This window comes from Mustela erminea, chromosome 11 (assembly GCF_009829155.1).
Source record: "Mustela erminea isolate mMusErm1 chromosome 11, mMusErm1.Pri, whole genome shotgun sequence".
NCBI lineage: Eukaryota > Metazoa > Chordata > Mammalia > Carnivora > Mustelidae > Mustela > Mustela erminea.
Genome location: NC_045624.1, coordinates 79,481,141 through 79,508,246, shown reverse-complemented (window position 1 = coordinate 79,508,246; position 27,106 = coordinate 79,481,141). Strand labels below are relative to the sequence as shown.

General features: G+C 38.1%; 1 protein-coding gene across 7 annotated transcripts in view; it reads right to left on the bottom strand.

Annotated features, from left to right (window-relative positions):
- The window catches only part of PCLO (piccolo presynaptic cytomatrix protein), a 400,035-nt gene extending 382,714 nt beyond the window's left edge, over positions 1-17,321 (bottom strand). For 5 of the 7 annotated variants that reach the window (XM_032305888.1, XM_032305890.1, XM_032305891.1 and 2 more), the window contains exons 1-2: positions 16,746-17,320; positions 9,028-10,705 (exon numbers count right to left, since the gene is read on the bottom strand). In XM_032305888.1, coding sequence (XP_032161779.1) covers positions 9,028-10,705; positions 16,746-17,002 — 1,935 coding nt within the window. In that variant the 5' untranslated portion in view covers positions 17,003-17,320. Of the gene's footprint in view, positions 1-9,027; positions 10,706-16,745 lie in introns of all 7 variants that reach the window. The other 2 variants (XM_032305893.1, XM_032305895.1) reach the window with 2 other exon arrangements.
- Positions 17,322-27,106: the final 9,785 nt, after the last annotated feature.

The following is a 27,106-nucleotide window of genomic DNA, read 5'->3' as shown; positions in this document are numbered from 1 at the left end:
TAAAGGTGAAAAATCAAGAATCTGAATGCTTTATCCATTCTGTCACATCATGTAACTATTCAACCTATCATTTGATGAATGAGCGTTTTTAAAATTATTCAAGGGGCGCCTGGGTGGCTCAGTGGGTTAAGCCGCTGCCTTCGGCTCTGGTCGTGATCTCAGGGTCCTGGGATCGAGTCCCGCATCGGGCTCTCTGCTCAGCAGGGAGCCTGCTTCCCTTCCTCTCTCTCTGCCTCTCTGCCTACTTGTGATCTCTCTCTGTCAAATAAATAAATAAAATCTTTAAAAAAATAAAATAAAATAAAATAAAATTACTCAAGTGTTAATTATAACATGAACTTACAAGTTTAAAAAAATAGTACAAAAGGTACAATAAAAGTAAAGTCTTCTCTACCACCAAGCCTTACTCTCCACCATCAACCAATGTTAAGTTTTGCTTTGAGTTTTTAAAGTGGTTGCCAGTATCAAGTAAGTTTCCATTTATAAATTTCAAATATTATATATTTTCACCTTACTATAAAAGCTACAGTTTTTCAAGACAACCTTACACTACCACTACTTTAGGACTGTCTTAAGCAATAGCCAAGAAATTATATTATATTTATATTATATTAAATTATCTTTGGTGCATATTTATATATTTATATATTAAATTATATTTAATTCATTAATTATACATATTAACATGCAATAAAGCATAACTTTTTCAGCTTGATTTTTGCACTATCTAATATCATCTCACATTCCACCACGGTTATGTAATCACATTTTAGAAAACATTTATGTCTTTCTAGTTTTCTTCATTTCTGGGTAGAGTCAGCTATTCCATCCCATTCTTACTTCCCATATTAATAGGAGAACCTCCTCCAGTGATTGTGATGTACGTACAGATATGTACACATGTACGTATAGCTACAAAGAGGTAATAACTTGTATGCATTCTTTCATGTGTTAGAACATTCTTAGGCTGCCCTCAAAGTCTCTCCTGATATCTTGCCTAGGTACAGAATACATCTTATCATCATATCTGGAAATATAAAGAAATTACTTCCCCTAACTATTGTCTTCGGTGTTGATAATGAGCATGGTAGCTGTTTGATTTCTCATCTTTTCATAGACAATACCATTTTTCTCTATGGAAGTCTTCCAAGGTTTCTCCTCATCTTTGGAAATCTAATATTTCCTCCAGATGCACCTATCAGTCATTTTATTCATCTTGCATGGCCCGTGGTTGGGCTGGAACAATCTGAAGAGCTTACCTCCATTATCCTGATTCTTTCTTTTGAAGTTCCTATCAGAGCTCTTAGGTACACACTTCATGATTTTTAATATATATAGATAACCATTTCCCCAAAATGTCTACAACTCTATGAGCAGGCATCCAGAAAGAGCCCCCATGCAGGAGATAAAATGCCCATTCCTGAGCCTCTATGTCACCATAGGAAGTAGTAAAGAGAAAAATCTCAGAATTCTATGCATTTCTGGGTACATTCCCACCCTCTCCTTCCTTAACTATCTCCACACCCAAGCTTTAGTTAAGACTATCTACACAAGTTAGACCTCTAGTCACCATTAAAAATTCCAGATTCCCAAGTTATCCATCAATTCCCAGACTCCAATTCTTCAATAGGAAGGAACCCCACCATTCAACCCCCTCTACATATGGTCCATGCTCTGACCTTCTGCTACTTCGTTTCTCTCCATAACATTTACCAGCTATCACACTATATGTTGTATTTGTCACTCTTACTAGAATATACTTTCTATGAGAGGAGAATGTGTATCTACTTTGTTCACTATTAATATGCCCAGAGTCTAGAATGGTGCCTGAAACACAGTAAAGGCTCAGGAAGTAGCTGAATAATTTTTAATTGTCTTAATTCAGCTCTACATTCTGGAAAAATCCTGGGTCTTTTCCAGACCATCAAGTGGACCCATTGAAACTTAAATGTAGAAATTATTTATAAAATATCCTCTTAAATATTTCTCAAGAATAAGAAAAATTTTTAAAAATTCTTTATATTTCCTGAATTAACTCCTTCTTATGAGGTCAGGTGTTTTTGTTGTTTTATTTTTCACTAGTTCACCTGGATCCTTCATGTGGTATTATTGCTAAAATGTCAAGTTAGTCTCTTCAAACCAGTCATTTATGGTGAATGTCCCCATTACTTATGAGGTTATCAACAGAGGTTTTTCTGTGTTTGTGGAACATTCTGCTTCCCCATTAGTTCTCTCCTTTGAATGGGAGAACATGGGATGGCAGATGGTCAATATCCAGGTAAGCCAGCTTTACAAGACTGATCTCATGATCAGTGCAGTCGACTCACAGTTGAGTCATGTTTTATTTGTTTGTTTTCTCCTTTAAACCACGCTCTTGTGTGAGAAGGACATTACTTCTAATCTTGTTCCAAAGACCCTAGTCTTCTCATGAGGGGCCATTAAGCAGTTCATCCCTACACTGGCAGAATGCTTTGGCTAAAGGGAAGGAAAAATACAGCCTCTCCCTACTCACTGTCTTCCCACTGGAGATTAGGAAAGAGTCCACCTGTCGTATTTTTCCTACCACAGTTTTTTAATCTGTTGTTTGATCACTACCCACAACCCATGACTGCGCTCTATTTTTGTTCATTCCTAGCTTAGAGCTCACAGAGACTCCCCTGAGGAAGTCACTTGTACAGTGGTTTCCTTGGCTCTTTTCTGCCATCTTCTTGCCATTTTCTATCTTCTAAGAATTCAACATGTCAACTTATAGACTACTGGTGGTCTTCCCCATTTTCTGGAACCACTATACATCCAATCTTTCAAGAAGTAGGACTTTTAGAGAGAGGAGGTGAACTGACTCTGCCCAGTCTTCCTTTTTAAGAGGAATTATGTTGCAGTCTTTGCTTAGAATTAGAGGTGCACGACCCTTGTGCTACATCAGCAAGCTACTAAAAACAGAAAATTCCCTTTTTTAAACACTATTCCAGCTACTCTAACCATCAGGAAGGTCGTAACTGATTTTCTTTATCCACAGTTTCCAGCCTCCTGACACTGGGCACAGCGCCACCCTCTTTCTCACCAGTTCTTCTTAACAGATTCTCTCCACTGGTTTCTCTCACCGGAAATGGAAGACACAGCAGGCCCATCCACATAAAAGAGGTGTCCAGTTAAGTCATTTTGCTGACCTGAAGAATTTCTTTTTGTTTTGTTTTTGTAATAAATGGAGAGAAATTATATGCAAGTCCAGGTGTGTTTGTTTTGGGGGGTTCTTTTTAGTTCCTGAAATATGGCCATATTTTTGTTAAATAAAATATCTGGTATCAGTCAGTCAAGAGACTGATTAACATATGGGCCATCAGGACCAAAAATAAAATGACCATAAAAAACCAAAACAAAAACAAAAAAACCCACAAGACACCTTAAATCCACTTTCTCACTAGCATTTGGTTCATTATCAACATTCTGAAAAATGACAAGTCACTTCATATATTATAAAATTTGATGAAAGCCAGGAGAATTATTAAACATTAGGGCACAAGTAAGTCTTTAAATATGCCCCTAAATCTTGCCCCAGGCTACACATCAAAAGAGATAAAGTAAATTAGCAACAAAAACAATAACAAAAAAAAATTGCATTAGTTGCTATTTAGAAAGCAAATATTCAGTTTCTGTGTCAAAAAGCAACCCCAAAGAGAGAACCTGCATTGTTACGATTTATTCTGTTAATGGACTGGCAAAAAGAGATAGCTATAAACTCCTCTTGGCATCAAAAGTCTAGGCTCAGAGCCAGTAGATTCTTAAGGTTTATTTGGAACAGCACACATCTTGACAGCCAGCAGAGTGGACGGTTTAAATACCATCCTCTTCACAAAGATATTTGAGTTGCGTGAGGGGGTGTGTGTGTGTGTGTGTGTGTGTGTGTGTGTGTGGCAGGCAGGGGTAAGACAAAGCTGACAAATTCAGTTAAGGAAGTAAAAATCCCCTTTCCTAAAGCTTGTGCTGAATGATGAAACCTCTCTAATCATCCCCTAACTGGTGCTCATTTAAGAGCCAGGGTATTTTTAAGCAAATACAGTCATAATTCTGATACGTTGGTAACAAAATATATCAGAGAAATTCTCCTAATCTTTTCCAGGACTGATATAAAAGAGCAGTATTCTACTTAATCCACAGACTAAAAAAGTAATAAATTACACTATTTGCACATAAATATCAAACTTCAAAATAATAAATCCATGTAAGTTAAAATACTAAAGAATGTCCCACTTCTCTCCCTGTCCTGCATAGAAATACTGTTTACTCAATCTGAATATTTGAGGACATTTTGACCCAGAGGGTTACATCCTCTTCAGAAGATGCAAAGAAGTTCACTTCCACGTGGGTATATAGAGTAGTTCAGAGGTAGTGATTATTCCCAAAATTTCACCTGTCTTGTCCCTCGAAAAAGCAGCTCTCCGCCTCTATGCAGAGCTCTAATTTCCCAAATCTGAGTCCCTGATAATTCAAGAGTGAGGAGCTGGACATCTGGCGCCCAGGATTAGGGAAGGTGCCTTCCTAGAGTTCAGAACCAGAGCCCAGATGATATTTTTACTTATGGGAAAAAGATAAAAGTAATGTTACTATTAATGCTATAAATGAAATGGCTCTTGATTGCTACCTCAGAACCCAAAGACTTAGGATAGTGTATCTGTTTAAAGAAACAAGCTGAGAATAAAATTTATAAGTTAAAAAATTATCCACGCTGCATTATATTGCAACTTAAAAAGCACTTAATATATTTAAAAATATCTTCTCATGCAAATGTTCAGAGAATCCTCCTAAGAACCCAAAATGTTTAGCAGAGAATACATCATTACATTCAGATTTCAAATGATGTCCTTGCTACAGAAAGTTTATCTCATCAATAATGGGAATGGTTTCCTTTAATGAGCTAATGAGGTACACCTGTCCCACATTCCCCAGGCCCTTTTGTAAGTGTCCAAATCCCTCTTCAGATTTCCATCCCAAATACTTCCATTTCCATGAAAATAGTTATGATGCCTGTGCACCCCCCACCAGTGATAGTGATGTATTCTTCCTTTAACCTCATCTCAAATGACACTACAAAGGGCTGATATCCAAGATCTATAAAGAACTCCTCAAAATCAACACACAAAAAACAGATCATCACTTCAAAAAATGGGCAGAAGACATGAACAGACACTTCTCCAGAGAAGACATATAAATGGTTAACAGACATGAAAAAGTGTTCATCATCATTAGCCATCAGGGAGATTCAAACCAAAACCACACTGAGATACCACCTTATACCAGTTAGAATGGCCAAAATTAACAAGACAGTAAGCAACAAGTGTTGGAGAGGATGTGGAGAAAGGGGAACCCTCTTACACTATTGGTGGGAATGCAAGTTGGTGCAGCCACTTTGCAAAACAGTGTGGAGATTCCTTAAGAAATTAAAAATAGGGCACCTGGGTGGCTCAGTGGGTTAAAGTCTCTGCCTTCGGCTCAGGTCATGATCCCAGGGTCCTGGGATCGAGCCCCACATCAGGCTCTCTGCTCAGCAGGGAGCCTGCTTCCTCCTCTCTCTCTCTGTCTGCCTCTCCGCCTACTTGTGATCTCTGTCTGTTAAATAAATAAAATCTTTAAAAAAAAAAAAAGAAATTAAAAATAGAACTACCCTATGACCCTGCAATTGTACTACTAGGCATTTACCCCAAGGATACAGATGTAGTGAAAAGAAGGGCCATCTGTACCCCAATTTTTATAGCAGCAATGACCACAGTTGCCAAACTGTGGAAAAAACGAAGATGCCATTCAACAGATGAATGGATAAAGAAGATATGGTCCATATATACAATGGAGTATTACACCTCCATCAAAAAGGATGAACACCCAACTTTTCTATCAGCATGGACGGGACTGGAAGAGACTATATTGAGTGAAATCAGTCAAGCAGAGAGAGTCAATTATCGTATGGTTTCACTTACTTGTGGAGCATAAGGAATAACACAGAGGACATTTGGGAGTTGGAGAGGAAAAGTGAGTTGGGGGAAATCGGAGGGGGAGACAAACCATGAAAGACTGTGGACTCTGAGAAACAGACTGAGTGTTTTGGACGGGAGGGGTTTGGGGGTCTGGGTGAGCCTGGTGGTGGGTATTATGGAGGGCACGTATTGCATGGAGCACTGGGTGTGGTGCATAAACAATGAATTTTGGAACACCGAAAAAGAAAATAAATTTTTTTTTTTAAATTAAAAAAAAAATAATCTCATAGAACTTATCTCTATTCCTACCATGAGTAAATAGATTTGGAATCAGAAGACTGGTTTCATTTCTGCTTGATTATTTACTATCAGGATGATCCTAACAAGTAAAGTAACCATAGTAACTACCAGAACACTAGTTTTCTTGTTGTTACAGTGAACAGAATATATGCCCATGGAATTATTTAGAAATCAAATTTTGGTAAAACAGTAGGAAAGAACTATGCCACCTGTAAAGCCCTGTACGAAGTTACTTCACATATATATACTTTTTTCTTTCTCAAGTACAACTTCTCTTTCTACTACTTTACTTCCTGGAAGTAAGAGCACATTCAATGACTTCTTTTTTTTTTTTTTTTAAGATTTTATTTATTTATTTGACAGAGAGAAATCACAAGTAGACTGAGAGGCAGGCAGAGAGAGAGAGGGAAGCAGGCTCCCCACTGAGCAGAGAGCCCGATGTGGGACTCGATCCCAGGACCCTGAGATCATGACCTGAGCCGAAGGCAGCAGCTTAACCCACTGAGCCACCCAGGCGCCCCTCAATGACTTCTTAATTCTATCATAACAATCATGGATGCTTCACCACAGGCATTTGGTACAAACTAGCAGAATGAATGAATGGTTGGATGTATGATTACATTAATCAAGGAAAGTTTCATAAAGAAGATATTCACCACAACCTGCTAAACATGGAAGGCCAAAATCTGACTTCGACTTTTCTCCAATCTCATTGCCTATTCCCCCACACCCACAACATCACTTCAGCCAACCTAGATTTACTTCTGATTTCTTAAATACACCGTATGTTTTTCAGGCTCTGGTCTTGGGCCAAATCATCACCCCCTTCCTTGCCCTTCATCTGTTGAAACAGTATCCATCCTTAGCTCAAAATTGCTCACATGCCAATTTCTCTATGAAACTTTTCTTAATCTCACCCATTGGAAAGGACACTTCTTATTCTGAAGTCCAGAGTATTTGTCCATCTTTCTCATAACTCTTATCATATGACCACTTATTACACTGCCCTTTGCATGTATACACTTTGATCTTGTTAAGATCTGCACTATGTTTTAGTTATCTTTATATCCTTCCAAACATGTATTAAAATGTCTTCCAAAAAAAAAAAAAGTCTTCCATATAATAGGTATTCTAATTATATACATGGCTTCAAAGTCTGACTACATGCCTCTGCTTTATAAATTGCCCCCTAAAATGACATTTTTATGAAATGATCACCTATTGTTTGAAGTCATTACTACCCTCCATTCCTAACATCATCATATAGTATGAGCAGAAACATATCTTCGCCAAAATTTTAAAAGCTACAACTATATAAACAAACTACTTAGAATCCAATTTCCGCTACAATTCGAATGCAGCTTTTTCTTATTAATTGCAAAATTATACTAAAGATGGCTTATCTGAAAAGCTAAGGTGCTTAATAGGACTTTCGGATAAGAAGAGTAAATGATACTTCGGAAAACAACCAGAAGTTAACACACTTTTAATTGAAATCATTTTAATCTCTCATCACAGTAAGTATCCCAAGTAACATAACAGCTACTAATAATCATCAATGCTGTTATTATCATAGAATAGATTTCATTTATAACAAGGGTACACAAGTCTCCTCTCTCAGGGATCTTTTAATCACATAATTCTTCATTGCCTGCTGTCAGTTCCTTCTTGGGCTGTTCGCAGACAAAATGCACACATGCCCACTAACAGCTGTCCTCCAGACAAAGTGATTTCTGTGCCTTCTCACCGGGTAGGAGCCACCAGATTTCTTTTAAAAATGTATTCTTCTAGCCTCTCTATTCTCACTTATATTATTATCTCATCTTCACTATGTTACTTCTTAACTCCAGAGAATTTCTGAGCTTTTTTTGTTGCTCTGGGCTTTTTGCCCCTTCTCCGTGAATGTTCCCAAATCTCTACCTATTAAATCTTTTATTATCCGGCACCTTTAAGTGCTGGGTTGACCTTAACTGACTTCTTGAGAATTATTTTTCTACCCTCACGGTAAACAACGTTGAGCCCATTTGTGTCACTACTGGCCCCTTTACGATTTGATAGGTCAGGAAGTCTTACCAAAAGACTTGAAGATATAAACTGTGGTCTTCTGAGAAGACACCCATCAATGGTGAACCTGTTCTCATAACGTCTTCACTTAACAAACTGACTTATACTGTTCTAGATGACTCTCAACTAATGAGCAAATCATGCCTTCACAGCTATGACAAAATCACTGGCAGGGAAAGGGGACATACAGTTTGGGAAAGTTTATGCAGTTTTATATTAAAATCGTATTTGTAATGCAAAAATAACATCTGTTTTCATTTCCCAGCACAGATATGACCCCAGTTAAGAGTATCTTAAGTTGGGTAGGCCAGAGTAGGAATTTAAAAGTTAAAGTAATTATCACTGCACACTGAACAATAAATGCCACTGTAAGCTCCACAATCAGTAGCGGGGATCTTACAGGACAGAGCGCAATGAGTCAATGCTCAGCATCTCTGACCTAATTCGTTTTCACTTTATATGCCAAACTTATCAAAAGTTGTGGCAGTATTTTGGAATTATTCTTGGAGAAAATATTTAACTTTTTTAAAACATACAATTGGCAGGGAAGAAAAAGAGGAAGGAAGGAAGGAGGGGAGGCAGGAAAGGATGAGAGGAAAACAATATCATCCTATGATAGCCCGGATAAACTAAGCATTATTTGTGCAAGATGGTCATACGGGTTAAGAGCATGAACACAATGAATAAATGCACTCACCTCGGTTAAATGAGGATTGGGATTAAAGCCACAGAGGCTACATACAGTGGTTTGACACTCAGTGCATGTGTTAAAATTGGCCTTTTCTGGAACATGCAACAGAAGTTCAGTGGTATTGCAAAGAGGACAGATGGTTTTAGAGAGGCCTTGTACTGGAGTCTGTGCCGCAGATGGAGAAGCTGGTGGCTGCAGAGGTTTCCCAGCTCCTGTTTGGCTTACTGGTTTTGGAGACTGCTGAGCTGAAGCCTTTGCTGGGCCAGGCTGTTGGGGAGGTTTTACTGGACCAGGCTGCTGAGGTGAAGGCTTTGCAGGGCCAGGCTGTTGAGGAGGGGGCTTTGCTGGGCCAGGTGGTTGAGGAGGGGGCTTGGCCGGGCCAGGCTGCTGAGGAGGGGGCTTGGCCGGGCCTGGCTGCTGAGGAGGGGGCTTGGCCGGGCCAGGCTGCTGAGGAGGGGGCTTGGCCGGGCCAGGCTGCTGAGGAGGGGGCTTGGCCGGGCCAGGCTGCTGAGGTGGGGGCTTGGCCGGGCCAGGCTGCTGAGGAGGGGGCTTGGCCGGGCCAGGCTGCTGAGGAGGGGGCTTGGCCGGTCCAGGCTGCTGAGGCGGGGGCTTGGCCGGGCCAGGCTGCTGAGGTGGGGGCTTGGCCGGGCCAGGCTGCTGAGGAGGGGGCTTGGCTGGGCTAGGCTGCTGAGCCAGAGACTTTGTTGGCCCAACCGGCTGAGAAGGAGTTTTTGCAGGCCCAGGCAGCTGAGCTGGGGACTTTGGTGTCCCTGGCTGCTGGGCTGGGGGCTTTGCTGGCCCTGGCTGCTGAGATGGAAGTTTCTCTCCCCCAGCCTGTTGTACTTGAGTCTTCACAGGCCCAAGAGGCTGAGCTGAAGACTTTGGCCCAGGCTGCTGAACAGCAGGCTTTGCTGTCCCTGGTTGTTGAGCTGAGGGCTTTGCAGGCCCAGGGTGTGGCGTGGCAACTTTTTCAGGTCCAGGTTGCTGGGCTGGAGGTTTTCCAGGGCTTGCTTGCTGAATAGGTGGTTTGGATGGGCTTTGCAGTGCAGGTTTAACAGATTCTCCCCTTACAGCATCAGACTGTTTAGTCTGAGGCCTGGATGCATCTCTTTGAAGTGGCCACTGTGCCTGGTCTGTCTGAGATGACTGGGTAAGTCCCTGAATTGGCTTGCCAGTCCCTGGAGGTTGTGACTTCATTTTTTCCGGTTGCTGAGAAGATACTGATTTGGGAGAGCCATCCTGCTGTGGTGGGACCCTCACAGGTCCTTGCTGCTTTGGACCTGGCTTAGGTGACGGTTGTGATGGAGGCTTTGTGATTCCTTCCGGTTTTCCTTGTTCTTTCTGAGCTATTTTTTGTTTCTTGGCAGTTTCTTCCTGGGATGCATCAGAGTCTGATATCAAATCAAAAGGATTCAATTTATTTACAACAGAGGAGACAGCACTTAAAGGGTTAACCTCTGAGAGGAAGCCAGGCATCATACTAGTCTTGTGCTCTTCCTTCAAATCAGTTCTGGACTTTGATTCTTTCAAGCTAATAGTGGAAGGACTCCTTCCAGGCGACTTTTGCTCTGACCTCAGAGTGTCTGTAGTTCTACTCTTACTGAGACCAGGCTGAGCCGTACGCCCAGAGTCCGGCGGTTTTCCTGGTTGCTTTGGAGGGTGACTACTATCCAACTCTTGCTTCCTAGAAGAATGAAACAAAAAGAAGTCAAAATAATGGAAAATACCCAACTCAAAATAATCTTAACAAGGCATTACTTTCCTAAAGCCTCAAAATTACATGTGTACAGATGTAACTAGAACACATTTTTGCGGCATCCTGTAAATGATCATAAGATCTTTTAAGTCTTTGTTACTTTCTTTATGTGGATAGAGATTTTCAACAAGGTAAACAAGAGGGAGGAAAAAATCAATACTTGCTACTCTAAGTGATGAAAAATTAAGATATCTAGTTAGACATTACTTATAGTAGTTTACATTTACAATTAATTGAATCTGACCATCCTTAAAAACTCACTAAATGTATTAACTCCATAAACCAATGCAGAGTCATGTTCTTGTACATTCATGTTTGAGGAATGTTATTCTTCCAAATACTAGTAGCACCAAGAATTAAAAATACTCATTTTAAAATGTGGGAGCTTGTTGCAACTTTTTATTTGTGTGCTTTACTGAATTACAAGAAGTTACATTAGTAACATATGGCACACGTGACATCAGAAAATGTTTTAGTAAAGGAGATTATGTGATGCGTTTCCTGGGACTCTGAGAAACTTGATAATCTATTCAATTTTACCGTATTCTGTTGACAAAGATAATATCCCTCAAATAATATCCTTATTAAACTTTATAAAATGAGAAGTCCTCCTTTAACTTGAAATTTTTGAGAAACAATTCCATATTTCTTGTAGGAGAAAAATATTATGTCATTTAATTACTTTTCCGATAGCTCATTTTTAATCTGAGGTCCCTATGCAAGATGATGACAGATGCTTAAAGAATCTTGAGATACAGCCTTGTCCACAGATAGCAATGAGCTGGCTATGACCCCACTTTTTAAAGTACTGTTACTTTTCTCAGAAGAAAAAAATACATAATCGGTTTAATTAATGTTTTCTGTAACATTTACTATTGTCACTGTTAGATTATTAGCAATATTATTTATTACTGACAAAGGTGTAAGAACATAACTAATTTGCAAAATTTAATTCATAGACAAACATAAGTGATGGATTTTTTAAATAGTTTTGGAAACATGATCACTTTGAAATGACTGTGGAAATAGCTAATTTTTTAATATTTTCAACCAAAAATCAAATAGATCCCTTTTTTAAATAAGCCATTCTTTACTGATGCAACTAAGAAGAACAGGCTGTATTAGAATTACATAAAAATAAACTTCCAAGTATTTATTTGATATAGGAAGCTTTTTAATTTTTGAAAAGATTTCTTTTTAATTAAAAGAAAAAAGAGAAAGAAACAGCTATTCAGTAGTACTTAAAATATGAGATGGTCACAATAAAGTTCTACAGGTTTTCATTTGGTTTGTGAAAATTTACCAGCTAATGGGCCAGATTATAAACTTTTAATTTCAAATCATTTAGTACTTAATATGAATTAAGTTTTTAAAATTCCCCAAAATAGTGCAGAAATTTGAGAGCGATCAAGTTATAAAGCATAGTAGAAAGAAATACAGAAGTGTTACCTTTAAATAGCAAAAAATCAGAAGGAAATAATTTATAAAAGCCAATGTATGCAAAAAGCAATTTTCTAATAAAAGTTGAATAAATGGTATTCTTAGTTTTAGCAATTTCCTCCAGGACAAAAGTTACAAAAACTTTAGATAACTTAAACAAGGAACTAAAATTATTACCCTAATTAATTCCGATGGTTCTAAGGTATCTTTTAAAACACTATAGATTTCCATGTGGGGAAAATAATTTTAAATGTTTCTGTACAGGCTGCTCTATATGTTGTTCCCTTCCACAGGAAGATAGAAGAGCTACAGTAAACAACTTAAAATAGATACTTTAAAAAATTTCACTGTTTAGATCTTCACATTATTCTAGAAATGCTCCACATTCAATTAATAAAATCTAACACTTTCATGAATGGCACATGCTTAGGAACTTCTTAACAGAAGTACCTTCTCATAAGGAATTATTTTGGTATTTAATTGAATTGGCTCCCCAGTAGAATCCTAGAGACCTATATTTAAAGATCACAAACACACACACACACACACACATATTCACACACAAATCTATTCTTAATATAACTAAATTGTCCTCTCCTGAAAATACTATTAAACTTAATCATTGCTTTTGTGTTCACATAATCCAACATTGTACAAAACAAATAAAAAATAAACTTTTTGAATACCAAATACTTGTGTATCAATACTAAAATTTAAAGCAAGCTTACAATAGAAATTGCATGTACCTCCTACAAATATAAGTATAATAAAATCCCCAGGAGAAAATACTGATACAGCTATAAAGACTGCCCTACAATTTAAACTACTTTCAGCTACTAGAATTATATAGGTAAACATTAAACATGGAGCTATGGATGTGAGAAACAGACAACTGCTAAAAGAACATATAGCCTTAATACGGAACAAAAATACAAAGATGTCTCAGCTAACTGTGGTCTTTGGGTGAGTTTTTGTTTGGTCTAACAGCTGTTCCATTAAATAGAAAAATGAATAAAATGCAATCTGTGTCTTGTATACTATACTGTGACCTCCTAGAGAAAGTGTTTCACTCATCTTTGCATCACTGGACCCAAACTTGCTAACTAGAGCATTAGTGTCTGATGAATGAATGAACGAATGAATGACAATGAATAAATGAATGAATCAAGTTTTTGTTTTATGCTAGATTAATGTTTCCTGAATTCTTTTCAAATTCTTCACAGTTGTTCTGAGATACAAATGGAAACATTCTACATGCATTTTAGAACCCGGACTTGGCCTGCTACTAGGAAGAAAAATAGTTGTGGAATTGTCTACCAGTAGGAAAGGCCCAAAGGAATACTAAAGAAAATAAGGGATTCAGCCAGAATTCCTACAAAATATTCTACTAGTCAGAAGTGTTTTTAAGTAAAGCCCTTCTCATATCTATAGCTGTACACAGAATGAGGAGACCAAGTGGTAAAATTGCCTTTCCCTGGGTCTTCAATTAATCCAAAGTCCAGAAGCATTTGCAACCTGTAATTTCTAGCTTATAATGACCCATGTTTTACACAACCTCCTTTTTCATTACTACTGTAATCCCCAGATTAGAATTTTTCTTTTATAGAGCAGAAAAAAATATTTCAGCTACAAATGAGGTAAACATGTGTTCACAGATATGAATGTAAAAGCAGTTGGAATGCTAACTTTTTTTTTTTAATGGAGCAAAACAGGCAATGACACTTAACTTGACAGTGCTGAGTCACATAAACTTTTTTGATGTTAGAAATACAAGCAGGGGTGCCTGGGTTGCTCAGTGCGTTAAGCCTCTGACTTCAGCTCAGGTCATGATCTCAGGGTCCTGGGATGGAGCCCCGGTGGGCTATCTGCTCAGCAGGGAGCATGCTTCCCTCTCTGTCTCTGCCTGTCTCTCTGCCTACTTGTGATCTCCCTTTCTCTGTCAAATAAATAAATAAAAAGCTTAAAAAAAAAAAGAACAGAAATATAAGCAACTTTGGGGATAGCTACTCATTTTTATACTGTAGAGAATACTAGGGCTTAAAGAGGCTAAGTGACTAAGCCAAGGTTATAAAATTAGTCAGTCACATATCTGGTATCCGGACTCCTAGTTGGGGGGGGAGGGGAAGTTCCACTACATGGCACTGACTCTCCTACATGTTAAAAAAAAAAAGATACAGATACATCAAAATAACTCACAACAGTGAGAAACTCAACATACAGTGTGTCTAGAGCCATCACTGCCATCGCCATTCACTGCTTATATTGAGATCACTACTTCTGATTATAGAGTCCCTTCAAATTAAAATTCAAACCAAAATATCCCTGTCAATTTGTAACTGATCCTCACAATGACTCTACAAGATAGGTAAGACAAGTGTCACATGCCTTACTTGGAGGCAAGGAAACTGAGGAACTTAGGCTGAGAAGCACACATAATTTATCATGAGTCTGTTAAAATTAGTAGGTAAGAACCTAGGTCTCTGGGTTCTCAACCTTTATTCAAAAATAAACAAAACAAAACCACCATCTCTCATTGACATACTTAACCTCTTCAAACTTTAAATAATTTGGATATACTTTCTAATATAGACTTAAGTTAGTGTGCTTCTAAAAATCTAAATGATAAACCAAGTATTTCTTTGGTCATCACATGCAGGGATGATAACTTTCAAAAAATTATGTACGTTTTATAAAAATCTTTCACTAAAATATAAGCAGCTCTCAAAAATCAGAAATATAGTGCTTATACAATTAGATAAAACTTTTACCATTAACTGTTGAACCCACAGATTGTTAATAAAAATTCTGTAACAAAATTATCAGTGCAGAATCTGATATAAGCACAGCATAAAACCAGTTTAATGGCTGAAATCATTATTTTTCAGTCACCCTCTGAACAGAAGAAAAGTTAAGAATATAAAATAAAAGCTCACACTTTTTCCTTGGTCTGTGTAACCAGCATGATAAACCTGTTGCCTGTACCTCTTAGGAAAAACTGTGAAAGAGCTGGCATACATTCCTAAAAGGCTAATAAAAGTACTGTACCTCCTTATTACCCCATGAAAATCTAATATATGAACGTTCAACATTTTTTTCCAAGTCATCAGGTTTTTGTCAGTAGAGAAAAATGGTACATATCATAAGCTGTAATACTTAAGGTAATGGATAAGAAAGACTTTACACCAAAGAAACAGCACCATATATTACTAGTTGGAAAACACAGAAAAACACATTTAACATAAAGAGGCAAGTTTTTACTAGTAGTGGTGGCTTCGTTTTGAGAACATAGGGCTTTTAGCTGATATATTCTAAGCATTTATGATTTTATGTTAAAAATACTGCAACTATCTGTGACATTTCCCTGTCAAAATAATTAGTTGATAAAATTATACCATATACTTATATGATAGTCCCTAAGTTAAAATACTTTTATGAAGTAGAGGTTACGAATCTACACCTACTAAATGCAGATCTTTCATATTTCCAATATCTCAAACGAAAATTGTAGGTCTCTCTTCAGTTATCATAAAGCAGGAATGGTTTCAGGACAACGGACAGAGAACTGTACTCTAAGGGAGGGCGTAAAGTTAAAGGGTTTGTTTACAATAATAAAGGCAGGGCAGGCACAATGATTATACCCTCTTACTACTGTAATTAGAAAACAACTAATTTATTAGATGAAGGAAAATGGAGAGCGAGAGAGGGAAATTAATACGTTAATATTACAGAATAGCTCTTAATTGCCTAGCAAGTTGTCATTTATTTGCTTTGTCTTAAAATGGATTGGAAACTAACCTTAAGATAACACAAATTCACAGGTTTTTCTATCACCTAAGATACTTTTGCATATAAAAGAACAATAGTTTAAAAAATAGCATATACTAATTCAGAAATGCATGTACAGCACCTGGTCTGGTGCGACCAAACCATCTGTTTAATGCCACACCATATTTTAGGGTCCCTCATTGACTATAAAAGGTGTATTCATTCTATACCTTCTACCTAAACAGTTCCTGTTCTCCCCTGGGGGTGGGGTGGGAAGGAAGGACAAATCACCTCCAGGGGAATTAAAGGTATTGTGACAGAAATATTTCAGACATCATTCACAGAGAAAAAGATGCCGAAATGACTGAGGAGATTTGAATAGAGACAGGTAAACACCCAGTTCTATCCATTTCCCAACACGTCCGTTTTCTATTAATGGAAGACTTCCAGATTAGTGAAACACTGGAGGGCGTCTCTCCACGCCATCCTAGAGGGAAAAGGTTCCAAAAGGCCAAAAAATCACCACCTAAAATCACAGCTCCAAGAATGCAACCTTTGACTATCCCACCAGAAACTCTACAATGCATCATTTTTATTCTGCCCATCATAAGGCTTATGATCTCTTTATCATCACCCCATTAGGGAGAATCAAATGAACGGAAGTAACATATATGTACTGCCGAGCTGGCACATACGGACTGGCACATATGTGCACGGGAAGCTGTACATATATGCCCGGACATATACATCATGCTGTGCGTGCCTGTGCATGGAAGGCGGCTCCGCAGCGGCCGGGGGAACGCTTCCCTTGGGCAGCCCCTGCGCCCTTGACATGACAGCGGCGATCTGTCTCCTCTCCTCTTCGCTCAGCTGGCTCAGATCCGCCTCCATGCCGGCCGGGATCACGGTGTGCAAGGAGCTCCCTGCCCCGCCAGCCCCTCCTCCGGCTGCTGCCGCCGCCGCTGCCGCCGCCAGCCCTTCCGGGAGACCTTCCCCTTCCAAGCTCGCCTCGTTGCCCATGGCTCAGGGGGACTCGGGGCCGCCGCGCTCCCTCCTTGCGCTGCGTCCCCCTCGGGAACCCCGCGGCCCGAGGAGCAACCGGAGCCGGGGTCCGCCGTGGGGCGTGGAGGCGGCGGAGTCCCAGGGCTCGGGACCCCGCACCGCTACCCGGAACGCCAGGCGGGTGTTAGTCCCGCTCACAGGTGACGCCCGCAGCCGGTGCCTCCTCCATGTTGGACAACTCCCCGAAGCCTCCTCAGCGCCCCGAGCCGGGGAGAAGCAGGTCTGAGCAGTGCCAGCCGGGCGCCGTCCGCCCCTCCCACCGCGCCCCGCCTCCTCGCCCGCGCCCTCGCAGTGCGCATGCCCCTCTTGGAACAGGTGATGGCCGCGCCCGCGCCCATCCCGCGCTGCGTCGCTCTGTATCCTTCCTCGCTCTCAGCACCGATTTAAAGGAGCCCGGGGAGAGCTCAGCTGAAAACCGGGACAAAACAGCCGGCATTTCTTTCAGGCATATTTGAGGATGCCTCAACCTGAGTTTTAGCGAACTGCATGCAAGGGGCGGGGAGGGGCTGGAGGGGAAATACCGGTTCCCTTCTTCGGCCTCCTGGGATCTGTAGTTTCAGTCATTATTATTATTTTTTTTTTTTTTAAGAGAGGATTTTTAAAGATTTTAGGAATGAAGTCAGGTAACTGAAGATTAACCTATGATATTTTGGGGACAAATTCTCCCAAAGGAGCTAAAACTGGAGCTTTTTATTTAGGACTTTTCCAGAATAATTACATTAAAATCTTAGATACAACATCAGTAGTCAGGTAAAGTTTTTGAATGCTTGTCACTGTATTGTTCTCTAAAGGGACGACACAGTAGAGGATTATGGGAAATTGTGCATGGGATGCTGTAGTAAGATTCTGATTGTAAAATATTAAAATGTTTAAGTCGTGTGAAATTTTGGTGAAAAGATGAATTCAGGGGCGCCTGGGTGGCTCAGTGGGTTAAGCCGCTGCCTTCGGCTCAGGTCATGATCTCAGGGTCCTGGGATCGAGTCCCGCATCGGGCTCTCTGCTCGGCAGGGAGCCTGCTTCCCTCTCTCTCTCTCTCTCTCTGCCTGCCTCTCCATCTGCTTGTGATTTCTCTCTGTCAAATAAATAAATAAAATCTTTAAAAAAAAAAAAAAAGAAAAGATGAATGCAGTCCCTTTTTTGGTACAAAAAAGAACCCCTAAAGTTAATTTGTACAGAGGCATATAGCTGGTTAGCAGCAGAGGTATCATTAATAACCATTCTTTCAGACCCACTCCCCACCCCTCCCCAAACACACAAACTCTTCTAGGCAATGTTTTAGTTCAACACTGGATATGCAGCCCGAGTTTTACCACCTACCTTGGCTAACAAAATGGACCTAATGTTCAATTGCTCAAGTTAAAAAAAAATCAAAAGCTAACAACTGGGAATGAATAAATACACAGAAATTAATACACTGCTCAGAAAGTTTCCAAGTTTTTACATTAATCATAATAGTTTGATATTTTGCATTCCACTTGTATCAAAACTAAAAAAGGGCACAGTTTAAACGATTTGTAAAATGTACTGCTTTTAAAGATATCTAGTCATCAGATGAAATATCATTACTGGTTGGGTTCCTACAAAAACTTTGCATAAACTTTGATTCTCTCATAATATACTGAGCTGTGACTTACAAAGTCAAAACTGTGGAGAGTCATACATTTAAATAAAGAGCACACAATGATTTTTTACTTTGAGCACACACACACCAATGATTTTTTATTTTGATGGCCACATCTGGAGACAAATACACTATCATCATATCTCCTAGAAATAAGTTTGCTTCAAAAAAGGAGATAATTGGTACATGATCCTGAATCTCTGGCAACATGAGTAACTGCTCCAATGCTTAGACAGCCCTAGGAATCAATAATGCTAAATGGAGGTGGGGAAGGAAAAGAGTCAAGTGTTGATTATTATCTCATAGTATGCTCAAGTGTTGTGAGAATAAAATACACTTGATATGTTTACATCCACAAACCACAAGCTTAAAGAAATGGTAAGATGAACACTCTTTCAAGGTCTAGCCTCAGAATAATGATTAAAGTAGAAAAGAGATTGTTAACTGTATATTCTCTCCCATTATAGATGGAAAGTAGCCTGTAAGGTAATAAGAAAGAAATAAGAAGTGATAATCAATATGCAAAGTAATGTACATAGACTAAACAAAAAGCAGTAATTTGTAAGATGGAGCCCGTTGTGAAAACATGAGCATTCACTTTCTCCTTCTCTTTTGTCCCAGGAGAAAACGTCATCAGAAAACAGAAAAATGAGAAATGTGATAGAAAGAGTAAATGGACTGTGAAAACAAATGAGAAACATTTTGGTTGTTGAGGTTTTTAAAATGACTTTCCTTTTAGGACCTTTATACCTGTGAGTTTTGAAAAAATATTTCTTTTTTTCAGTCTTTCATTTGGGCTTAGCAGTTGGTTGTGCTTGGGGGCTGTTTCTGATCCAAAGAAGAATGCTAGAGCAGGAGCCAGGTGTATTACTTGAGTGTGAATTCTCAGAATTCTGAGTGTATGAGGATGAGAAGTTAAATGTTATAGATAACCTTTTCTATACATTATCTCCTTGCTTACCCAGAGAAATATCACAGTTTCATTCTGCAAATTCACTAATGGTGCTGTATTCAAAAATCTTGCTGCTCCCTATTCATTATAGCTACTGTAATGATCATTTATTTGAATTTAGATTTAATTTAACAAGTTTATAGTTCAGCTCCAAATCACTCAGCCTGATAGGTAGGTCATGAAATTAATTAATTTATGAAAACCTGCACTATTATATACCATGATGTCTTTCTAAGATGACTTCTTAACTCTGGAAAACCAGATCTTTTCCTTTGTTTACTTTTTGTCTCACTGACCCATGTCGTTTCTACTTTAGTAGATTAGAACCAACCAAAATATGATAATTAACAATGAGATATGACTAGATAATGAGTTCTCGGAATGAAATCGCCCTATCTACCCATGTCGTTGTAGATCCCACTCAATCTAGGATAAAACCAAATAGACCATTCTGTGTGTCACATGTTCCATACTTGAATAAATTCAGGCTTTGCAAAAAATTAAAGTTGGAATAATCTTCATCAGTATAGAAGAATGTGTAGTCCCACTAGTTTTTAAAAACCTACAATTAAATAATAGTCATATAATTTAGCCTTTTAATTAATTAATTTAATTAATTTTATTTGATTAATTTGTTTAATTAACTTTAATTAAAATAATAGCACATATTCATCAAACTCTATTTAGTAAGCAATTATCTGAATACTGGCTTATTTATTAAATGACCATTGTATCCATATTAAAACCATTGTAATAGTGCAACTGAGTGTTTTGTAAAATGGGCCATTTCATAAGCTAAATTTGAGAGTGTAAATAGATTCAAGCTTTCTAGAAAATAGCAATACTTACCAAGAGCTTTAAAAAGAGTCATTATCTGTGATACACTTCTAGAAACCAGTCCTAAAGAGATCTTTTGAGTTATATAATGGGATTATAGAAAAAAATGTTCACTAGAGTATTATTTGTAATAGCAATAAGTAAAAAGTCATTACTGCCTCAGTAAACAAGAACAGAGAAGTAAAATCTGCTACAACCAGATGACAGTATTTTATGAGAATACTTAAAATAATGTTTTTAAAGGGTCCATTACAACATAGGAGAAATTTCACAAAGTATACCTGGGACAAATTTTCATAAATTTATGTGATCCCAATGATGCAAAAAAAAAAAAAAATTAAATTACTAAAATGTATACCAAAAAAAAAAAACCCAGGAAATAAATAAGCCAACAAACAAAACCCATATATATTTAATGAGAACACCATAGGTAATCTTGTTTTTTCTAATTTTCTTTATTTTCCAAAATAAGCTTGTAGGGTTTTTTTTTTAATGGTGTAGGAGCACCAGTGATTATGACTAATCATTTTTAAAATGACAAAAATAATGCAACCTGTTAAGCTAGGTAAGCAAAATGTTCTCATCATTCTGTGACAAATGCTTATGAAGAAAATGAAGGGGAAAAAAAAGCCTCGGGATATGCCCTAACATGATTTCATGTGATTAGGTGAGTGATAAAACTTAAACTATCCTTATACATTCTTTATTTAAAAGCCTATGCAGGGGTGCCTGGGTGGCTCAGTGGGTTAAGCCTCTGCCTTTGGCTCAGGTCATGATCTCAGGGTCCTGAGATTGAGCTCCACATTGAGCTCTCTGCTCGTCAGGGAGCCTGCTATCCCCTCTCTCTCTGCTGCCTCTCTGCCTACTTGTGATCTCTCTCTTTGTCAAATAAATAGATAAAATCTTTTTAAAAAATAAATAATTTTTTTAAAAGCCCATGCATTTTAGTGTATGCATGGATGCATATATTCATGTTTATGTAAATATAGGCAATATGATATAATTTTTATATAGGCACATTTTTAATGTAGCTCTAATACATAATAATACATAGTAATTTTTAATATATCTCTAATTCAAGAGAAAAGAGGATTGTGTTAATTTAGTGGAGCAAGAACCTGCAGTGGTTGAAGATCCAACTTCATTTTTTGCTGTGGTTGATCTGCTTCTCAGTTGCAATTCTAAGCCATTTTTGTTAGTTTTGCTTTAAAATGAGATTTGCTGCTATAGCGGAGGAAATTCAAGTGAGATTGCAGTTGATTATGAACTGGCTTCTCAATTTTGAGGGGAAAAATATGAGAAGTATTTTAGAAAAAAGTTTGATAAATTTATTTTTGAATTCTGACATCTGGACTATCAGGCAGTTGTTTTTTCTTTTCCCCCTTATACTTATTCTACAGCAAATCTGTAATTTAAAATAAAAGAAGTTGCTTATATTTAAAGTATATTCCTATAGACATAGGGTATATAAAATCTTAAGAATTAGTTACTATGCCACTTTACACCATTACATTGCAAATTGAAAAATGACTAATAAGTCGTGAGGTTATAACTTAGGTGATTCAGCATTACTTATTCACCTGTTTTATAAATAGGCTTTAGAATTCAGAACCTGCTCTTGGGAAAATGGAGACATGTGTGCATGTCCTATTCTTCATGATTTTTTTGTTGACAGTGTCTGACTTTAAATCCTAGCTCTGACATCTGACATCTATTTGGATTAGTAAGTCACTAACTTATTAGAACATGGGGTTCCTCAACTGTAAAAATGGAGAAAATGATATACTACCTCTTAGGGTCCTTGTGATAATTACACAAGAATAAGATGCGAAGGCACTTTTAAGCTAGGAAACGTATCAGCACAGTTGTGGTTGACTGTTACAATATTGGTATTAGATGAACCAGACCTCTCTCTTTACAGTGGGACTACCACACTTCCCAGCCAGAGTTACTCTTTCCTCACCCTTTGACTGGAACTGAACCCCTCAGCAAGAGAATGTGGTGGGAGAGACATGTAACTTCCTAGGCTAGCCTTCCTATCTGACCCTCTTCATATTCAGAGACCTCCATGTTCTGAAGAACGCCAAGAGGAGAGACCAAGAAAAGATGAACTCAGCTGCCCCAGTCTCCAGTGATCCCAGTTGTGGCCTTGGTGAGTCCCACTGAAGAACCCTGCCTTGGCTGCTGAATGTGCTAGCTGTGGTCACATCTCTGAATCACATGGAACCAGCAGAAGTATCCAGTCAACCTAAAGAATCAGGAAATGGAATAATAGTTATAATAATAATAATAATAATAAACTGTCTTATGTTAAGCCACTCATTTTGGGGGGTTTTGTTAAACTACTTAACTGATATTCCAGTTTTTACACAGCATGATTATGCATAATCTTTCAAAATTCCCTTTCCATTCTTTTGATTCTAGTGACTATTTTCCCATTTACCGTCCAGATGGACTTGAGTTATTTGTTCAAAATTTCCAAATACCATCCTTCTAAACTATAAATGGGAAAGAGCCCAATTGTGCTGAAAACTTATGTACTTGTATCATGAAAGGCTCAAACAAGAAAATATATGGGAAGATCATTTTTCAACTATGTAATGCTATCCAAATATAAAGTTATATAAAAAGATGAAAAATTTATGCATGAGAATTTTTCTGAGAAAGACCAATGTATTTATTTGAGAAACTTCTGGGGGAGGAAGGTGGCATTCTTAAGGTCCTACTCAAGATGGTGGCTAGATTACAGATTTACAGATCTGTATGATACACATACTATACATTGTAGAACAGTGTCTTTAATATCCATCCAGTAAGACCTATTCATGTTCACAATATCTTCTAAAGGAGTCAGGATCACATCAACTAGAGGATGTTCAGTTTTACCTAACCTGATGATGGATTGGAATTCAGACATTTTGAGAAGAGAAATTGGGGTTTATCTTCATTGCTCCTTAGAATAAAGAGAGTGATATGAATTGGTGGAGTAGCATGGATTAGAAAACAAAAATAGAGGAATGTATAAGGGATGAAAGGGATATGACGCCACTTACTTTGTGGGTGTGTGTGGGCGGGGGGGAAATGGAAATAACCTCATTGCTATCCTCTAATGGTGATGTGGCCTAGAAGCCTTTGCAGAACTGACCTCTCAAAGAGGCTTCAAGGTGGTTCCCATGGGCTGTGCAAAGTAAAGTCCAGCTTTGTCTCTCTCCATGCAATTCCAGGAAAATACACATTACTAAGGCAGTTACTCATTATGGATTCTTTGAGAGAGGATGGAAGTGAGGAGTGACACAGAACGAGATGCAGAGCTTTGTATCCAAGTTGATATACATTAAAACATAGGCGATATAAATACTGTGTGCATACACAGGAGCCAAGGACATTTGGCATCTAGGTTTCAGTCATTATTATCATATGTGTTGAAATATATGGTTTATAACGTTTACAGAGAGCCCTATAATTTTCCCATGGGCTAATTCCAACCTAATGGGAGAAATCTTTGGGAAGTTTTGTTCTTGTCTGACTGCAGTCAGAGAAGGAATAGATGCATTTCAATAGGGATATATAAAGTGGAATTGGAATAAAATTGCTAATTGCTCTTTGACAACAATTCAAAACCCTGAGCAAATATTAAGGTTATCTATAGACATGTTGAAAAGATCAATAGCTGGCCCTCATCTCAGACAAATTAAATCAAAATCTTGAGGGAAGGGGGTGGCATTTGTGTTTTTCAAAGCTCCCTATATGATGGTAATATACAGCGTGGGTTGAGAACTACTACTTTGAAAGGACAGAGGATTTTAGTATCAGCATTACAAGACTGAAGACAAGAAAGAGGCACTTGAGAATCTGTGCAGATTTCTCTTCTAAGATGAAGCCAACGGTGTCAGCAGCATCAGTGCTATCTCCAGATATTATTTTTGAACCCAAAGGTAGAAGTCACAGATTTACTCTGTTCAAAAATGATAGCATACCTGCATTTGGACTATGGTGTACAATTCTGGTCATGGCAATTTGCAAAATGTGTAACAGATTGAGAGAAGCAAAGCCAATCAAACAAAAAGAGACATGAAATCACTTTAATCTAGAAGACTGAAGGGGTGAATCGAAAAAGGTAAGAGCCTCCTACTGAAGAAGATGAATTCAGGACATGCTGACCACAATCTGCTCAACTAAAACCAAGGGGATTTTTGGATACATGGAAAAGGCATGCTTAAGAAAAAAATAGTAACAGGACAAAACTACATGTATGGATTGGTATACATCCGTATTAGGATGAATAATACTAATTCTTTACCAATGTCACTGTTCTTCTCTTTGGGACAGGTAGCTACACCACAGTTGCCAACTTCTCTTGAAGTTCTGTGTCTCCTTGTGAACCAGCCCATGAAAATATGCTAGTTCCAGGACCAACCAAAGGAATTCTGGTATGTGCACCTCTGTGGGTGACAAAGATGGAGACTATAGTGCCCTGCAATGGCTATATGGATTGAAGTTGGCAGAGCCATTGGAATGATTCCATTAGGGGAGTTTCCTGCATGACTGTGTATGGAATTCTGTCTTTCCCTACTAAGACCACCTTCCCTGGGACAGATATGTAAACAAGTGGGGTAATTTTTACATATATATATATGAAAACATATATATATTGGGTAATTTATATATGTGGGGTATATATATGTGGGGTAATTTATATATATATTATAAATTTATACACATATATAAATATTATATATATATATAAAATATATATATGTTTGAGTCTTAGTATATTTTTGTTTTTTGGTCTCTTCATTAAAGTAGTTAGCCAGTGTTATCATAGCTAATATGAGTTAGGAAGGGGTACTTCTGTGGAGGAAAAACTAATATCAATAAAATACATCCCCTCCTTATCTTTTACACATCAGTGATCCTGGTTCCATTTTTCTTTTGAAATAGCAAGGTGGGTAAATCTGGGTGCCTCACTAACCCTGTGCTGTGCTCACCTCTTCTTCAGTTTCTATTCTTCAATCTGGCAAGATGGTCCCCTCAACTTTATCCAACCTTGCATTTCCCCAGGCCAAGCTCACCTCTTCTCCAGTTTCTATTCTTCTTCAATCTGGCAAGATGGTCCCCTCAACTTTATCCATCCTTGCATTTCCCCAGGCCAAGCTCAGGACCACTCATCATCATAAGACCTTTTCCTACTTGAAGCCACTACAGTTCTCGATCATTGTTTGAGAACCTTGTTCATTTGACATTTATTTGCATATGGTTTTCCTTTCTTAAGTGAATGGTTTCAGAACTGAGTTTTCCAAATGAGGTAACCATGTTTTTCTCTTGCAGTCCTATCAGTATCTAGTGCACACAACGAGTGCTCAACCAACATTAATGCTAAATGCATTATTTAGGGGCACCTGGGTGGCTCAGTGGGTTAAAGCCTCTGCCTTCCTCTCAGGTCATGATCTCAGGGTCCTGGGATCGAGCCCAGCATCTGGCTCTCTGCTCAGCAGGGAGCCTGCTTCCCTTCCTCTCTCTCTGTCTGCCTCTCTGCCTAATTGTGATCTCTGTCTGTCAAATAAATAAATAAAATCTTTAAAAAATGCATTATTTAGTGAGATGTCCTCAGATTAAAAAGGGGAATAACACAAAACAAACTTTAGGTTATTTTGGGGGGGACTTCTATAAAGGAGAAATAAGGGAAGGCTTTCACTGAGGTTAAGGAATCCCATAATGATGTAATTTTTAACCTATAAATATTGTATTTAATATATTACTAAGGCATTCTGATAAGTATCTTCTATATATTTTTTATCTCTATGGGTCCTTCTGACAGTTTGTCATGTAACTATTGTTTTGTACACTCTATAAATGAAAAAAAAACAGAGATTCTAGAAAGTTATTTCAATTTCTTGATGTCATTTAACCAGCAAATAATAAGAAAGAACTCAAACCTCTCTCAAGCTCTTTTACTTACTGCTTCCCTCACTTGTATTAAAGTATCTCCCATTTCTAATTGTAAAAGACAGTTCCTGCTAAAGAGCACACAGATAGACTCATGGGGTGGTATATGCTGTGGCCACATTCAGAACATGGATAATACATTTAGTATATTGGAAGTATATAATACTTTCTCTAACAAGTTAACCAAAAACTTTAATAAGTGGAAAATGACATGCCGTCCTTTATTGCCTGAGAAATATTCCATGTAGCCAAAGAGAAGAAAATAAATGAGGATGTTGAAAAAAAATAATGAAAACATTTCTCACTATTCTGATTTTATAAGATAATTTAATAATAAATTGCCTTTATCATTATCAACTTATCATGGTTTATTTGCATTTAGGGCTAGATGCCTTGACTTCAAATCACAGGGCAAAAATTTTATTGTTCATCATTTTAGGAGCCATTTGGGGAATGTTTAATTTTATTCCAACCAAGCTCTAGCTTTGCCAGGTTAATTATTGATGAGTAAGCGGAGGATGGAAAGGATTTTATATAATTCTGCCTGAAGCTTCCCATGTCTTCCCCCATTCAACTTAGAGCTCATATAAAAAGATCAGTGTCTGCTCTTGGCAGATGGTCCATAACCTGCCTATAATAATAATACTTCATGTTTTCCCTTTACTGCAAGGACCTCAAACTTTTGAAAACCAACAGCCATACAACA